The sequence below is a fragment of the Mastigoproctus giganteus genome, chromosome 2, assembly GCF_048544385.1.
Source record: "Mastigoproctus giganteus isolate SK-2022 chromosome 2, ASM4854438v1, whole genome shotgun sequence".
In the NCBI taxonomy this organism is placed as follows: Eukaryota; Metazoa; Arthropoda; class Arachnida; order Uropygi; family Thelyphonidae; genus Mastigoproctus; species Mastigoproctus giganteus.
Window position 1 is genome coordinate 122,863,951 of NC_143576.1, and position 19,283 is coordinate 122,883,233.

At 38.4% G+C, this 19,283-nt stretch overlaps 1 protein-coding gene across 1 annotated transcript in view; it reads left to right on the plus strand.

Moving 5' to 3' along the window:
• Positions 1-19,283, plus strand: part of LOC150089537 (WD repeat-containing protein 31-like) — a 235,966-nt gene that overhangs the window by 151,047 nt on the left and 65,636 nt on the right. The window contains exon 8 of the mRNA XM_090368655.1: positions 8,882-9,023. Within this exon, the coding sequence (XP_090224781.1) occupies positions 8,882-9,023 (142 nt within the window). The remainder of the gene's footprint in view (positions 1-8,881; positions 9,024-19,283) is intronic.

The following is a 19,283-nucleotide window of genomic DNA, read 5'->3' on the forward strand; positions in this document are numbered from 1 at the left end:
TCTGGATGCCTCATTTTAGGAAGGATGTAGATTTGCTTGAGTGTGTACAGAGAAGGGCAACAAGATTGGTGAGGGGAATAAAGGGATCCTCTTACCAAGAGAGGCTTAAGTTCTGCAAATTGCAGTGGCTGGAGACTAAGCACCTGCACAGTGATCTGATTGAGGTGTATAAGGCCTTGAATGGGTTGAGCACACTGAATTCTAATGGGATCCTTCCACTTGTTCAGATTACGAACCTAAGGGGGCATAAATTCAAATTAAGAAAAGACAGATGTAGAATAGATGTGCGGAAATTTGCCTTTAGCCAGCGGGTGGTTAATTACTGGAACAAACTTCCATCTGTCATTGTGGAAGTTGATAGGTTAAATAAATTTAAGGAGGAACTGGACAGGCATTTGGAGGGAATGGTGTGATTTTTTTTTTTTTTTTTTTTTGGCTGATGCTGCATAAGCTCATACACTTGCTTTCTTGCATCACACACCACTACTACTACTACTCATCCTCTCACTCAAAAACTTCCCAAACTCTCTTCTGAACCCTTTTTCCTCAGAAGCTTGGAATGCCTCCCACAGGACTCTCAACCAATCCCAATACTATATTTAGTTTCTCACTCTTTACTATTTGCTAAAAAAAATGGCATGATCATCTTCTGCATGCAATAAACCAAACCCTCTCTTGTAATTTTCTTGTTTTTCTGTTTATTTCACCCTTCTAGATATGCCAAGTGCCTCCAAAAGTAGCTATTTTTGTGTTTATACTTTCTTTGCTAAATGTCAGTAACTTACCTAAAATCGCCACACTGGTGCATTCCTTTTCGACAAGTGCCAGACTGTCCTGTCAACTTCCTGTTTACTTCCAGAGATGCGCAGCCCAGTTCAAACGTGCTTCACAACTGAGTGCTATTGTTCCCCCTGCTCATTGCAACTCTTTCTTGCCTGTTTGCAAATTGCCACTCTTTCTCTAGTATGGGCCACTTTTTGTTACTCTCAGTTCACCTTTTTGTATTACTTGTTATTCTTGTCTCCATTTAACTGCCATTTAATATGTACATTTATAACCTCCCTATTTCTAATCCTTAATATTCACCATATTCAAACTTAATATTCAAACCTTAATAATTAATTTTCTCTGCCTTTCGTGTATTTAATTCAGATAAAAAATATTTTCTTATTTGTAAGAGTGTACTCCTACACTGGAAATTTTCAAGGCAAATTGAGCTGGTCCCACAGAAGCTAGTTATTGTTGGTGACTCTATTGTCAGGGAAATGGGAAATAGGTTGTGCAAGAAGGATAGGTGGAATAGGACTGGGGTATGTCTGCCAGGGGCAAAAGTAGATAATGTTGTAGAGCAGATATCTTTTAAGGGCAAAAGGTGATATTGTTGTACACGTTGGCAATAATGATATGAAGAGTAGGAGATCTGAGGACTTAACAAGTACAGGGCAATGTTGGCAAAAAGTTGTGAGTTAGGATTTATAATTTGTAATAGTTGTAATAGTTATAATTTGTATTTGAAACAAGATAGGAGAGAGTATATGTCGAGAGCTTTGTCAATCAATTTGGTCCTGAAAAAAATGTGCAACGCTCATAGGGTAGAATTTTCTCAACATGGTCTGTGCTTGTTAACAGGAGAGACTGTTTTTAGAGAAGGAGTGCAAAAATATTTCCTGGTGCTATCTAGGCAGTGATCAGGACCTAACTTGAGGACATGCGGGCCCTAGGCAGAAGTAATTTTTGGGCCTCTTTAGAAATGTTTATTATGAAATGTCATTTAATGTTTTTGGATTAATGATAATAATAATAAATGAATAGGTTTTGGTGCTGTTTTTGAAGTCATGGCACCAATGGCGCATTCAAAGACAAATATATGGTGTTGCATGTGATTGTCAGGTATAATTTTTGGGTCACGGGCACGAAAAAGTTGAGACCCTGGGCTAAAGTTCAAATAACGCCACTGGTGTATAAAAGCATTCACACACAAGTTGCAGTAACTCAGTTCATGCATTTATCTAAACTCCAACATACTCACCGATGGCTTAAAGCAAAATTGTGCAGAATGGATACGAAGGTAACTCTGAAAGTTTCTGGAAGAAGGCATTTTGTGCAGCCATAATTGCCGAGGAAGAACACTTGGTGTATCCTTATCTGTAGTTTTAAGCTTCTCGAAGCAGCAGAGGGGTAGAATTTTGAGTTTTTTGAATTATAAATGAAAAATTTTATTTTATGATTCGAGGGGACTAGGCCCCATGATTTCACAGGCCTTAGGCAATTGCCTTATTTGTCTAGGGGTAAGATAGGCCCTGGCAGTGATAGGTGGGTCAGAAAACTAATAGCCTGGAGGGATACACGAACTAATAGTTTAACTAGAGCCACAGGCAGAGGTAAAAGTGATTCTTGCATTACTACTATTGGTACATGCAGCAGCCTGGAAAGCAAGGTGTCTGGGAATTCAGGCCCTGCTAAGGGTCATCATGGAACAAATGAATACATGGGCTGTGTTAGGGTAACTAAGAGTAAGAACATGTGCTTGTAATTATCAAATTCAGTCGTTTTAGGTGTAGTGGAGACATGATGTCACGCAGACATAAGTCATGCTGAATTTGAATATGGGGAGTACAATGTATACAGGAAGGACAGGTGGGACAGGAGAGGTGGAGGAGTTATGCTCTTAGTTAAGAAGAATATTAAATCTAAGGCAGTGCATTCAGTTGACATGGATGATGATGCAATGTTGAGTCAGTTTAGTGTGATGTAAGCACTGGATAAACAAAATTGAGAGTGGGACTGTGTTATAGGCCTAATAACTGCGATGAGTATACCAAACAGCATACAGGAACATAGAGTGGGCCAGTAAATGAGATTGTCTCATAACGGAGGAATTAAACTTTCCAGATGTTGACTGGAATTTGTGGTTTGGTCACTCACACACTAGTAAGACTTTTACGGATTTCTTGGATGACTGTTTTCTGCAGCAGCATGTTAGAGAGACAACAAGAGGATGGAATACTCTTGATTCTTCATGCATTAAAAACTGCAGGTAAAAGACCCAATGGGTAGCAGAAATCATAGTGTTCTAATGTGGAATTAAATTAAAGACATAACTGATGTCGAGATAAAGGGAAAGGCTTTTGCTTTCGTAAGGGTGACTAAAGTAGTCTCAGGCAGTTTTTAAATTCTGTTCAGTGAAACAAACTGATTTTATCAACAGAACATTTAAAATGGGAGGTATTCAGGGAAGTAATCAAAGAAGCTACTAAGCTTTTCATACCACTGAAGAAATACCTTTCAAGGCTGAGACCTAAATGGTTGTCAGATGAACTATTAAGACGTGGCAGAAAAACAGCAAAAACTTCTGTGCTTATATTAATAGTAGAAGGAAGGGATTGAATCATATTGGGACACTTGATGACTATGAGTTAACTGTTGATGACCCTGCTCAGGTTGCAAATAATTCGAATAGGTATTTTGCATCTACATTCACACATGAGGAATTGTTTAGGGAAGGAGATGCTAGAAGTTTATCAAACTCTAACAAGGAGCTAAATGACTTTATGATAACAAAGGAAAGTGGAGGAGAAATTGTTGAGGTTGGAACAGAAAAAAAAAGGCACCTAGAGTGGATTGAATCTATCCAGTTATATTCAGGGAGGCAACAAAGCAGGTAAGCAAACTCTTAGCCATAATTATGAGTTGGTTTGGTTTTTTTTTTTTTTTTTTTAGGAGCATTAGCAACTAAGGCCATATTGCTCCGGGGATATGCAGTGGTCATTCCCCGACCTTTTCGCATCCTCCATATTTGGTGGTCACGAGCTCAAACCCCAGTCTAATCAAGAAGCGTGTGCTATGCACTGCTGCTCCTGCCCACCTGGCTACAGAGGTGCCATAATTATGAGAGCATCCTTGGATTTAGGGAAGGTACCTATGGACTGGAGATCTGTGAATATATTCCCAATTCATAAAGGGGGCTCAAAAGATGCGTGATTAATTACAGGCCTGTTAGCTTAATGTCTGTTCCTAGGAAAATAATGGAGTCACTGGTTAAAGAGATAATGCAAGATTATTTGGACAGGCCTGCAATTATACTTCAGTCACAGCATGAAGGATTTATTAAGGGGCAGTCTCATCTAACTAATCTGATAGGTTACTATGACGCAGTGACCGAGGAACTGGATGCAAAAAATAATTTTGACATCATATACTTGGATTTCAGGAATTCATTTGATACTGTTGCACTATTACTGTACAAACTGGAGCAATGTGGCATTAAGGGCAAGTTACTACTATGAATAAAGGGATGGTTAAGTGGAAGAAGTCAGAGAGTGGTTATCAATGGGCACTGCTCTTTGTGGACTAATGTTATTAGTATAGTTCCTGGAGTTCAGGGCTGGGGCACCTGTCTAGAGATCTGATTGAGGTGTTTAAGGCCTTGAATGGATTGAGTAAGCTGAATATTAATGGTATTCATACACTTGCTGAGACTACACATATGAGGGGGCATAAATTCAAGTTTAGGTAGGATGGTTGCAGGATAGATGTGCAGAAGCTTGCATTCAGCCAGTGGATGGTTGATTTTTGGAACAGGCTTCCATCTGTTGTTGTTGTTGTTGTGGAAGTGGATAGGTTGAATATATTCAAGGGAGAACTAGACAAATTCTTGGAGGGTATGGAATAGGTGAATCAGATTTTTTTTTTTTTTTTTGGCTGATGCTATATAAGTTTGCTTTTTTGCTTCATTTGCCATTACTGCTATTTACTACTGCTGCTGTCTTGTTAGCTGTAAAAAATAAATAAGAATTTAGAAAAACTTTGCCATTTTCATGAGGTCAGCTCTAGTTTCATACTACAAAAATATGTACCACAATAAAATACGACTGACTGGGTGCCTCCGTAGCCAGGTGGGCAGGAGCAGCAGTGCGTAGCACATGCTTCTTGATTAGACTGGGGTTCGAGCCCATGACCACCAAATACAGAGGATGCGGAAATGTCAGGGAATGACCACTGCATATCCCCGGAGCAATATGGCCTTAGCTCCTAAAAAAACCAAATAACCACAACAACAAAACGCAACTGACACTTTAATATGTACTCCATGGCAGTATGAGTCAACACCCTACAGTGCCTGTGTAATCTTCTGAAAAGATGAAGTGCAGTTGAGTTTAATAGTCATGAAAATTGTGATTAACCCTTACCAGGTAAATTTCATGGTAGTCATGATGCTGTTGCAGAACCAGGAAATATTCTTAGTAATAGTCCTTTTTTTGCCATACTTGTAAGGCTGAAAACCCCTTTTTATGATTTTAGTGTTTCCATTGAATTTTAATTCTTAAGTCAAACAATATTTTCATCATTACCAATGGTTTCCAGTTATTGAATTAAATGCAATAATAAAATGCCTCTTTCTGATGGGACCCTGAGTATATTTTGTACTATGCATTTTTGTGTTAAACATTTTCTATTCTAACTAATATGATTATCTTTTTTAAATCTGCTAGTTTGTTCAAGGATGATGAATGCTGATCACACACCACCACATTGGTCCTTACATACTAATGAAATATGCACACGTTCAGTGTGGGTGAATTTCGCTAGTGATTCACTATATCCTTGGCAACTCCAAGATATATCCAGCACTACTAAAAGCCATGCCAGCTTCAAGTTGTAAGCAGTGAATTTGATTGCTGCAGAATGATAGGACTGTACTGTAATTCCATCTATGTTCTACCTAAATATCAGCATTATCAACGTTTTAGAGTTTTAATGAAGACCTGGATTGATTTTTCAGTATCTAGAAGGCCTCCTTGTTTCACCATGTTTTTTTTTTTTTTTTTTTTGGCTGATGCTGCATAAACTTGCTTTCTTGCATCATATGCCTCTACTAATGCTAATGTTTGGAAGAATATTCAAAACACGCTCGACTTGTTCAACTTTCCATGACACTTAAGATAAGCTGGATATCTTACAAAATCTGAAGTGATACAAAATTTTAGATGTGCCATGCATATGGTCTGTTATACCCTGAAAAAGCATGACCACATCATCATTCTGCTATGATGAAAAGGAGGTGATTATCCCTCTATATAAGGCAATGGTCAGGCCATGCCTTGAGTACTGCGTACAGGTCTGGAGGCCTCATTTTAGGAAGGATGTAGATTTACTTGAGCATGTACAGAGAAGGGCAACAAGATTGGTGAGGGGAATGAAGGGATCCTCTTACCAAGAGAGGCTTAAGTTCTGCAAATTTCAGTGGCTGGAGACTAGGCACCTGCGCGGTGATCTGATTGAGGTATATAAGCCCTTGAATGGGTTGAGCACGCTGAATTCTGATGGGATCCTTCCACTTGTTCAGATTACGAACCTAAGGGGGCATAAATTCAAATTAAGAAAAGACAGATGTAGAATAGATGTGCGGAAATTTGACTTTAGCCAGTGGGTGGTTAATTGCTGGAACAAACTTCCATCTGTCGTTGTGGAAGTTGATAGGTTGAATAAATTTAAGGAGGAACTGGACAGGCATTTGGAGGGAATGGTGTGATTTTTTTTTTTTTTTTTTGGCTGATGCTGCATAAGCTCATACATTTGCTTTCTTGCATCACATGCCACTACTACTACTACTACTATTCCATTTTCCTCAACTTTCACAAGCTTAAAAAGTAGAGGCAATGAGATTATTTGCTAGCTGACCTAGAAGCATCTTAAAGTATTACTGTTAGATTCATTCTGAAGAGCTGTGTGACAGTTATTTTGTTCATCTGTGTATTATCATTTATAAACTTGATTTAATATGTACACAGAAAAGATCTAATCCAGGGCATAAACAGACAAGACTTCTTGGGATTTTGCTCTCAGATTAATACATATACAGGTAGGTCCCGTTTTACGATGGTCCATTTTACAACTTTTCACATTAATGACTGTTTCAAAATAATACCTGAAAAAATTGAAAATAACAAAAAAATCACAACTCAGTAACACGTTGCAGCAACACCTGCAAGTGTTTCTTTTGTTTTTCGTGGTGCATTGTGGGTGAAATGATAGCTGCGCCAAGAGTTATTGTTATTATTAATAGCCATATGGTGCAAGGAAGCCCAAGGCTTGTGCTGCACCAGGAAAAAAAAAAATTCCCAAGTTACCCTGAGAGAGAGTCAAAAGTAGAAGGGAATCACGAAGAAAGAAAAGAATGATGATATCTAGCTCAGAACCCTGGGTATGCCAAGCCCATACTCACCAAATGTGAGCCCCAAGGTTCTTTGTTCAGTGTGCCATGTTCATTTCATTGTGAATTTTCCCTCAATTGTTAACGGGTTACACGGTGTTATTTCTCATTAATAATAATACACTTAGAGATCATGTGTAACCATGATCTCTAAGTGTAGGGCAGTGTCTGTGCCCTCAAAAAGAATGTAAAACACTAACAATTAAGGAGAAAATGGATGTGATCGTCACATGGAGTCTGGTGAGCATCGGTCGGATTGAGCAAGCAGTAGTGGAGTATCTGGGAATGGCTGTGAAATATCTGTATGTGTCACTAATATTGTAGCTGGAAAAGTATTCTCTTGAGGTTTAAATTTCTTGATACAGTAGAAGTTTTTATTGCAGGATATGGGACACAAGAACCATGGAGGTAGCTATGCTAGTTGGCAAAAAACAGGACATACAAATGTGTTGTGATATCAGTTGTGATGATGCGTATTGCATAACAAGAAGTAGTGGAGTATCTGGGAATGGCTGTGAAATATCTGTATGTGTCACTAATATTGTAGCTGGAAAAGTATTCTCTTGAGGGTTTAAACTTCTTGGTACAGTAGAAGTTTAGCACCTTCTACTGTATCAACGATTATGAATAATGTTGATAAAATAAAGGCACACACACACACACACACACACACACACACACACACACACACACACACACACACACACACACACACACACACACACACACACACACACACAGGGATAACAAGTGTGTCATCCTCCAGAACAACTTATTCATGCAGTGAGACAATGGAAAAAATGGAGAAATTGTTAGTGTTGTGGGTTGATGATATGAACCAAAATAACATTCCTGTTACACAGGTGGTAATTCTGGACAAGGCTAGGTCGTTATTTGACGAAATATGTGAGGAGTCTGGTAGCACTGAAACATTTATGGCCAGGAAAGGGTGGTTTCATCAGTTTAAAAACTGTTGTAAAATTTACAATATTAAAGTGTCTGGTGAGACTGCTAGTGCTGACGTTGCAGTGGTGGAAGAGTATCCTTCCAAATTTAAACGCTTAATAGACGAAGGCAACTACCACTCTGATTTAGTTTTTAATGTGGACGAAACAGGTAGTGGAGTCATCACTTGAGTAAATACATACTGAAGTGATGACTCCACAGGACCAAAGTAAAATTTTATTTTATTAATTATTTTATATATAAGTATAAATTAAACATGTACATTAAATGTTTAAAATATTTAATTATTTATAAAGAACAGAAATATTAGTGCATACTTGGAAAAACTTTGGGAATTTTGGAACCTATCTCATTCAATTACATTATAATTTGGTCTTGTTTTATGACTTTTCATTTTTCACTTTTCATTTTACGACCCTGTTTTGCTGGAACCTAACCATGTCGTAAAATGGGTCCTACCTGTACAAGCTCTTTAACTGCATTATTCATTGAACAGTTTAAAAACATTAACCAAGAAGATGAAGAAAGGAGTGGAATATTAAGAAAACTAAAAGTATAATCATTCCTTTAGTATTATAAAGTATATGAGAATGAGAAGTGTTTCCCTTATTACATGAGTAATTAATGATAAATAATTAGATTGTGTGAGATCATTCATTTCACTTTGTGTTATAAAAAGATAATATTCAGTTTTTATTGCAGGATATGGGATACAAGAACCATGGAGGTAGCTATGCTAGTTGGCAAAAAACAGAACATTCAAATGTGTTGTGATATCAGTTGTGATGATGCGTATTGCATAACAAGCAGTAGTGGAGTATCTGGGAATGGCTGTGAAATATCTGTATGTGTCACTAATATTATAGCTGGAAAAGTATTCTCTTGAGGTTTAAATTTTTTATATATATAAATTTGAATAATTCCTATTTTTAAATTGTCTATGTAATTTTTTAGCTGCTCATTTGAGGTTGCAGTTAGAAAGCACTGACTTACTAAGAGAAAGGAGAGATTGCTTCTACAGGGATGGTATACACTTAAATAGAAAGGGTGCAAGAATATTTGCTGATGCTATCGAGGCAGTGTTAGGTGGGTTGGAAAACTGCTAGCTTGGGGGGATACAAGGACTAATAGATTAAGCCACTGGCAGAGGTGAAAGTGATTCTTGCACTGCTTCTATTGGAATGAGCAGCAGCCTGGAGAACAAGATGCAGGGTATTTCAGAGATTGCTGGGAGTCATTGCGGTACAAGTAAACACATGGGTTGTGTTAGGGTAGCTAAGAATAGGAACAGGTGCATGTATACTTGCATGTACACCAATGCTAGGAGTTTGGTAAATAAATTTGATGAATTTGAGGTGTTGCTCAAAACATCAACGGCAGATATTGTTGGGATATCAGAGACGTGGTGTCACACAGATATAAGGAATGCAAAACTGGAATTTGGGGAGTACAATGTGTACAGGAAGGATAGCCAGGATAGGAAGGGAGGAGGGGTTATGCTATTAGTTAAGAAACATAAAATCCAAGGAAGTGAAGCCAGTCAACATTGCTGGACAGGGCAGTGTCGAGTCAGTTTGGTGTGACATAAGCTTTGGAAGATCAAAATTGAGAGTAGGAGTGCGTTATAGGTCTAACGACTCTGATGAGTATAATAAGAAACTGTACAGCTAAATAGAGTGGGCCAGTAAATCAGAGAGTCTTATAATGGGGGATTTTAATTTCCCAGATATTGACTGGAATTTGTGGGTTGGTCACTCACACACTAGTAAGGCTTTTGCGGATTTATTGGATGATTGTTTTCTACATCAGCATGTTCGGGAGACAACTAGAGAGAGTAATATTCTTGATCTAATTATCAGTAGTGATTCTTCAGCATTAAGACTCTGCAGATAAAGGAGCCACTAGGTGGCAGTGATCACAGCATGCTGAAGTGGGATTTACTCAAAGAGGTAACTACCATCAGGGGTAAAGGGAAGAATTTTTGCTTTCGTAAAGGTGACTATGGTGGTCTGAGACAGTATTTAAATTCTATACGGTGGAACCAACAGCAAATTCAAAATGGGAAGCATTCAAAGAATTTATCCTGGAAGCTACTAGGCTTTACATACCAACTAAGAAATATTGTTCAAGGTTTAAGCCTAAATGGATGTCAGATGAACTAATGAGACATATGGCAGAGAAGACAAATGCATGGGATACATATAAATTAATGGGTGACATGGAAGCCTATGATAGATATAAGCTGGTATGTAACCAAGTCACAAAGGAGATTAGGCAGGCAAAGGCAGATTATGAGAAATCCTTTGCAAAGGATGCAAAGAAAAACAACAAAGAGTTTTTTACCTATGTAAACTCTAGAAGCAAAGGGATGAATCTCAACTGGTCCACTGGATATTGATGGTTCAACAGTTGATGATCCTACTTAGGTGGCTAACAAACTAAATGAGTATTTTGCATCTACATTCACCCATGAGGAGTTATTAAGGGAGGGGAATGCCAGAGGTGAGTTAAACTCTGGCAGTGAGCTAGATGATTTTGTAATAGCTGAGAGGAAAGTTGAGGAGAAATTGTTGCATAAACATAAAAAGGCACCCGGAGTGGATGGGATTTATCCAGTTATATTAAAGGAGGCAGCAAAGGAAGTAAGCAAACCCTTAGCCATAATTATGAGAGCTTTTTTGGACTCAGTGGAGGTATCGATGGACTGGGGATGTGAAAATGTGATGACCCTAATTCACAAAGGAGGATCAAAGGGCGAAACAAGTAATTATAGACCTGTTAGTTTAACTGTTGTTCCAGGAAAATTAATGGAGGCACTGGTTAAAGAAGCACTGCAGGATCATAAAGACAAGACTTCAGTTATAGCTCGGACACAGCATGGTTTTGTTAACAGAAAGTCTTGCTTGACCAATTTGATTGGATACTATGATGTGGTCACAAAGGAAGTGGATTTTTTTAGCATTAGCATTAGTAGAGGCATTTGATGCAAGAAAGCAAGCCTATGCAGCATCAGCCAAAAAAAAAAAAAAAAAAAAAAAACCACTTCCACTTCACCCCTCTGTTCGTTCAAAATACCTGTCCAGCTGAGCCTTAAACTTATTTAGGCTATCAACCTCCACCACAAGGGATGGAAGTCTTTTCCACCAACCAACCACCCGCTGGCTAAAGGCAAATTTCCGCACGTCTATCCTACATCTGTCTTTCCTCAATTTGAATTTATGCCCTCTCAGGTGATTTTTCTGAGCTAGAGGAAGAATCCCATCAGCATTGAGCATGCTTAAACCATTCAAGGCTTTATACACCTCTATCAGATCACCTCGCTGGTGCCTAGTCTCCAGACACTGTAATTTGCAAAACTTAAGCCTTTCTTCGTAAGAGCACCCCTTTGTTCCATTCACTAATCTTGTTGCCCTTCTCTGTACTCGTTCCAGCAGCTCTACATCCTTCTTGAAATGAGGCCTCCAGACCTGTATACAGTACTCTAGGTGTGGCCTGACCATCGCCTTATACAATGGAATAATCACCTCCTTATCCCTGCTGGAAAAATTCCTGTATATCATTGACAATACTCCATGAGCTACTCTTGCAGCCCGTCTGCACTGCTCAGAGAACTTCATATCTGCCTGCACAACCACCCCCAAGTCCCTTTCATTCTCTACCACTGTCAGTGTTGTACCACAGAGTTGATACGTTGCTGTGGGGTTGCTGTTTCCCATGTGTAGTACTTTACATTTGTCAATGTTAAACTTCATTTGCCACCTCTCAGCCCATCTGCTCAACCTTTCCAGATCCTGTTGCAGCAGCATAGTGTCAGTAATGTCCTTGACAACCCTGCCAACCTTTGTATCGTCTGCAAACTTGGACATTAAGCCCGATATACCATCATCAATATCATTTATAAATACAGAAAACAATAATGGTCCCAACACTGAGCCCTGAGGGACTCCACTAATAACATCAGTCCACGATGAGCAGTGTCCATTGATTACCACTCTCTGTCTTCTCCCCCTCAACCACCCCTTTATCCATAGCAGCAATTTGCCTCCAATGTCACACTGCTCCAATTTGTGTAGCAGTCTTCCATGTGCAACAGTATCAAAAGCCTTTCTAAGATCCAAGTATATAATATCAAAGTTATTCCCTGCATCCAGTTCTTTTGTGACTGCATCATAGTATCCAATCAAGTTGGTCAATCAAGACTTCCCCTTAACAAAACCATGCTGTATCTGAGCTATAACTGAAGTCTTGTCTAAATGATCCTGCAGTGCTTCTTTAACCAGTGCCTCCATTAATTTTTCTGGAACAGAAGTTAAGCTCACAGGTCTATAATTACTTGTGTCAGCCTTTGATCCTCCTTTGTGAATTGGGGTCACATTTGCACATTTCCAGTCTATGGGTACTTCCCCTGAGTCCAAGGAAGCTCTCATAATTATGGCTAAGGATTTGCTTACTTCCTTTGCTGCCTCCTTTAATATAACTGGATAGATCCCATCCACCCCGGGTGCCTTTCTTGTGTTTATCTTCAACAGTTTCTCCTCCACTTTACTCCCAGTTATTTCAAGATTCTGTAGCTTACTGCTAGAATTGAATACACCTCTGGCATTCCCCTCGCTGAATAACTCCTCATGTGTGAATGTCGATGCAAAATATTCATTTAGTTTGTTAGCTACCTGAGCAGGATCATCAACACTTGACCCATCAATATCAAGTGGACCAATCTGATTCATCCCCTTCCTTCTAGAGTTTACATAAGTAAAGAACTCTTTGCTGTTTTTCTTTGCATCCCTTGCCAAGGATTTCTCGTAATCTGCATTCGCCTGCCTAACCTCCTTTATAACTTGGTTGCATATCAACTTGTATCTATCATAGGCTTCTGTGTCATGTGTTAATTTGTATGTATCCCATGCATTTTTCTTCTCTGCCATATGCCTCATTAGTTCATCTGACATCCATTTTGGCCTAAACCTTGAACAATATTTCTTAGTTGGTATGTAAAGCCTAGTAGCTTCCAAGATAAGTTCTTTGAATGCTTCCCATTTTGAATTTGCTGTTGGTAACATCATCAGTTGGTCCCACTGTATAGAATTTAAATACTGTCTCAGTCCATCGTAGTCGCCTTTACGGAAGCAATAACCCTTCCCTTTACCCCTAATGGTAGTTACCTCTTTGAGTAAATCCCACTTCAGCACACTGTGATCACTGCCACCTAGTGGTTCATTTATCTGCAGATTCTTAATGCATGAAAAATCACTGCTGATAATCAAATCAAGAGTATTACTCCCTCTAGTTGCCTCCCGAACATGCTGATGTAGAAAACAATCATCCAATAAATCCACAAAAGCCCTGCTAGTGTGTGAGTAACCAGCCCCCAAAATCCAGTCAATATCTGGGAAATTAAAATCTCCCATTATAAGACACTCTGATTTACTGGCCCACTCTATTTCCGGATGCAGGGAATAACTTTGATATCATATTTTTGGATCTTAGAAAGGCTTTTGATACTGTTGCACATGGAAGGCTGCTGGGCAAATTGGAGCAGTGTGCCAATGGAGGGAATTTGCTGCCATAGATAAAGGGATGGTTGAGTGGGAAAAGACAGAGAGTGGTAATCAATGGACACTGCTCATCGTGGACTAATGTTATTAGTGGAGTCCCGCAGGGTTCAGTGTTGGGTCCATTACTGTTTTCTGTATTTATAAATGATATTGATGATGGTATATCAAGCTTTAATATCCAAGTTTGCCGAAGGTACGAAGGTTGGCAGGGTTGTGAAGGACACTAATAACAGTATACTGCTGCAACAGGATCTAGAAAAGTTGAGCAGATGGGCTGAGAGGGGGCAAATGAAGTTTAACATTGACAAATGTAAAGTACTACATATGGGAAACAGCAATCCCAGAGTGGCGTAACAACTCTGTCACTGCACTGACAGTGGTAGAGAACGAAAAGGACCTGGGGGTAATTGTACAGGCAGATATGAAGTTCTCTGAGCAATGCAGACGGGCTGCAAGAGTAGCTCATAGTGTCTTGTCAATGATATACAGGAATTTTTCTAGCAGAGATAAGGAGGTGATTATTCCCTTGCATAAGGCAATGGTCAGGCCACACCTTGAGTACTGTATACAGGTCTGGAGGCCTCATTTCAAGAAGGATGTAGAGCTGCTGGAATGAGTACAGAGAAGGCAACAAGATTAGTGAATGGAACAAAGGGTTGCTCTTATGAAGAAAGGCTTAAGTTTTACAGTGCCTGGAGACTAGGCACCTATGAGGTGATCTGATTGAGGTGTATAAAGCCTTGAATGGTTTGAGCATGCTCAATGCTGATGGGATTCTTCCTCTTGCTCAGAATAATCACCTGAGTGGGCATAAATTCAAAGTGAGGAAAGACAGTTGTAGGACAGATATGCGGAAGTTTGCCAGCAGGTAGTTGGTTGGTGGAACAGACTTCCATCCTTTGTTGTTTAAGTTGATAGCCTAAATAAATTTAAGGCTGAGCTGGACAGGTATTTGGAATGAACGGGGGGGTGAAATGGGAGTGTTTTTTTTTTTCCGCTGATGCTGCATAAGCTTGCTTTCTTGTATCATATGCCTCTACTAATGCTAAAGCACAAATTTTTCAACATACAAATTCTAATTATCTAGCTATCAACAAATTAAAGATTTCTGGTATAAGTACTTACACCTTTACCTTTTCTGTTAGTAACTGTGACAGTAGACATGCTTTCAAGGCAGCATCACTTCATGTAAAATCAAAGACACCCTAAAGACAGTAACACAAATATATACTGTTTTGAATTAACACTGGTTGCTATTGGTAGGTAAACATTATTTCATAAAACTATAAAATATAATTTTCTTTCTATTATTTTGTAGGTGAGAAAATTTGATCAGAAAACTACCATACATAGAATCTAATACTTCATAACATATAATTTCTGCCTACATTAAAGCTTGCAACACTTGTAAACAAGGTTTAATAAATTCAAACTCAGTTTTGAAAAGGCTAAGAATAGGAAGCTTGCTTATTGTCAAAATGGTAGTTGAGCTTTCCTGTTTCTTGCCAAGGTTTTTGACTGCAATCTACCAAGTCATACTTCCATATTTGTTATATCATGAGGTTCTATTGCAGTTTCATCTAAACATAAAGCTGACTTATTTAGCATCCTTCTTTTCATCTAACCTGCGCATTAATGAACTTTGTAAATTTGCACATTCCATTCAGTGTTTTTGTTAGTTTATACCAGAAAAGGATGGTTTTCATCAATCATGATGCCAAGAATTCTCTGTGTCCTGATTGTATTTTGCCATTTGTCCTTAAGCTATGTGCTGCAGAGCAAGCTTCTTCTGTTTTGTGTTGACTTTTGCTCTCATATTATACTGTTGTTTTTCCTTATACAAAATTTAATCATATCCAGCCAATTGCTTAAAAAATATTGAAAAAATCTTTCCCAATTATCATTCTGTTAACTGGGAGGAATTTTTCATTTATCTCAGCTTCTTCCAAAATTAATGAGGAAATCTACCAACTAGCAAGTCTTATGCCATCTTCACCATTCAATCTGGATTAAAAATCTGATTAGTGATAGCTATTTAGTGAGTAACTCAATATGCTGACCAGTCATCAAGTTGAATGATTGACTTGTGCTAGCAATAATTTAATGACTGAAGTCATTGAGCAGAGCCATAGCTATCTTTGTGTCAGTATGTTAGTGCTCCAGTTAGTGATGTACGCACATTTTGTGTGGACTGGTTATGAGATTAATCCTGCAGTGTGTCTACTTGCATCAGTGGCATATTCCCAATACCATGGTCAAATAATTAATGTTTAACAACTGCAGGATTTCATTATTTCAAAATATCTAAGAGGTACAAACTAAAGGTTATAATGATATATACACCAATATCAAGCCATGATAATGAAGAGTTGAAGAAATGTATTCTGAAATTGAGAGACTTCTAGATGAACCGAAAACTCACTACACCATCATTATGAGGAGACTCCAATGCTAAGATTGGAATGTCAGTAATGAACACTTTTTCAAGAAAAGGGTGAACAGAAAGTGGACATGGAAGAGCCCAAATGGATTAACAACTAATAAAATTGACTTCATTCTCACTAAGAGAAGATATATTGTGAACAAGGCAAATGTAAGTGAACACATCTAAGGACATTCTTAGATATAAGAAAAGAAAGAAAAAACTGACTCATGAAGGTCTTTGAGATAACAGAAGAGGAGAAAAAGCAGTATGTACTGGAACTTGGGAACAAGTTTGAGCTTCTGCAGACATTTCAGGACCAAGATATCAACAAGGAATACAACTTTCTGGAAGTGATAAAACAGAAAAAAACCTATGGGTAAAAAAAATCCAAAGAAGAAAAAAATTATTCAAGAAACACTTGTCATGATGGACCAATGATGATAAATGAAGAGCAAGATAAACATTGACAAGGACAAAATTGAGTACACTGAGTATGCAAAGCCATTAGAAAGGGACTCAGAGAGAGAGAGAGAGAGAGAAAGAGAGAGAGAGAAAGGGACGCATAAGAAGATTTAACACAAGAAAAGTAGAACAAGCATTAAGGAGAAATGAAGGACTTAAATTAGCAGTCATGAGCAGCAATACAGAAAGACAAATGATACTGAATCTGAAGAATAGTGATGATGTACTTATAAATAGCAGAGAAGGCATCAGTCAAACAGCAGAAGACTACTATAAAATATTATATAAGGAGCAAGGGAATGATGCCAGCAGTGGGGAAAAAAATCACAAATTAGCAACACATACGACATACCCAGTATCCTTCCTGATGAGGTAGAACATGCATTGAAGATTGAAGAAAATGAAGAATCAAAAAGCCTCAGGTGAAGATGAAATTACTGTAGAGTTCATTTTTTCATTATTTCATTATTTCAAAATATTGAGGGGTTAATATTGAATTGTTTAAGGGGCCCGACCCGCATGCTCCAATCAGGCAGCAAGTCCTAGCTTCTCATACCTGAGAGAATGTCTGCAACAAGCCCCAGGGACCAAATCAGGTTTAATAGTCATAAATGCAAGGTACTACATTTGGGTAATAGCAATCACAGAGTAATGTACCGGGGTGACTATGCAGTCTGACATGAAATTCTCTGAGCAGTGCAAATAGGCTGGTAGAATAGCTCATGGTGTTCTGTTAGTGATATACAAGAACTTTTCCAGCAAGTACAAAGAGTTGATCATCCTGTTGTATAGGGCCATGGTTAGGCCACACCCCAGGGGCTCACATCTGGTGAGTATGGGCTTGGCACACCCAGGGGCCTGAGATGGATATCATCATCATTCTTCTCTTTCTTGGTGATTCCTTTCTACTTCTCTCTCCCTCTCTCTCAGGGTAACTCGGGAATTTTTTTTTGGCTGGTGCAGCATAAGCCTCAGGCTTCCTTGCAAGGAAGCCTGGTGCAAGGAAGCCTCGGGCTTCCTTGCACCATATGGCTAATAATAATATACTGCATACAGATTTGGAAACCTCATTTTAGGAAGGATATAAATCTGTGGAAAGAATGCAGAGAAGAGAAACAATAATTGTATTGCTCTTCTCACACTTTCCAGCAGATTTACATCCAAGAATAATACCAAGAAGGATTGCAATCTTTGGAAGGTAGGCATCTGGGTAGTGGTAAATTAAAGTATATAAGGGTTTAAAAGGATTAAGTAAACTAAATGCTGTTGGTTCTTTATCAGATAAAACACACTAGAGGGTAAATTTAAATTGAAAAGGATGGTTGTAGAATAGATGATCAGAAATCACATTTGCCAAATAGTAATCAGAAATCACATTTGCCAATTAGTAATCAGAAATCACATTTGCCAAATAGTAATCAGTCATTGAAATAAATTTCTACTTAGTGTTGGGGAGGTGGGCAATTGAAATTAATAAATCCAATACTGATATTAACACTAATGAGTATATAAGCTAATTCTGTGATTTAGTTCATCAATCATTTATTCACTGTATGCTTATGATGTATGATTTGTATAATATAGCAGTTTTAAGTGTAGTTAGTGAAGTCAGCTATTATATGTAGAATATATATGTTAGTACAATTTAGGATTATTTTCTCCATCTTGCAAAGGGTACAATGAAGCATATTTATGCAAAAATGATTTTTGTTCAGGGAATTTTCTACATCAAAGTTATAGTGACATATATGTCGCTACAACTTTGATGTATAAAATCCCTATTACTAAGGCAACTAACAACAAATCTCTGACTTGAAACTAATAGAAAATTACTGAGATTACTGAGAAATGTTCAATGATTTAGTCACAATACAAAGAGGATATGCCTTTGAAAGAAGCATGACAGGAAGTAATAGAGGCATGTCATGCAAGAAAGCAAGTGTGTGAGCTTATTTAGCATCAGCCAAAAAAAAAAAAAAAAAAAATTCACACAACCATTCCCTCTAAAAGTTTATCCAGTTCCTCCTTGAATTTATTTAAGTTATCAACTTCCACAACGACAGATGTGGAAGTTAATAGCAATTAATGGAAGTTTGTTCCAGTAATTAACCACCTGCCAAATTTCTGCACATGTATTCTACAACTGTCTTCTTCAATTTGAATTTATGCCCCTTAGGTTCGTAATCTGAGCAAGTGGAAGAATCCCATCAAAATTCAGCATGCTCAACCCATTCAAGGCTTTATACACCTCAATCAGATCACCTCACAGGTGCCTAGTCTCCAGCCACTGCAATTTGCAGAACTTAAGCCTTTCTTGGTAAGAGGACCCCTTCATTCCCCTCACCAATCTTGTTGCCCTTCTCTGTACACTCTCAAGCAAATCTACATCCTTCCTAAAATGAGGCCTCCAGACCTGTATGCAGTACTCAAGGCATGGCCTGACCATTGCCTTATACAAAGGGATAATCACCTCCCTTTCTCTGCTAGCAAAATTCGTGTATATCATTGACAAAACCCCATGACCTGCTCTTGCAGCCTGTCTGCATTGCTCAGAAAACTTCATGTCTGACTGCACAATTACTCCCAGGTCTTTTTCATTTTCTACCACCCTAAGCGTAGTACCACACAGTTGGTACATTCCTCTGGGGATACTTCTACCCAT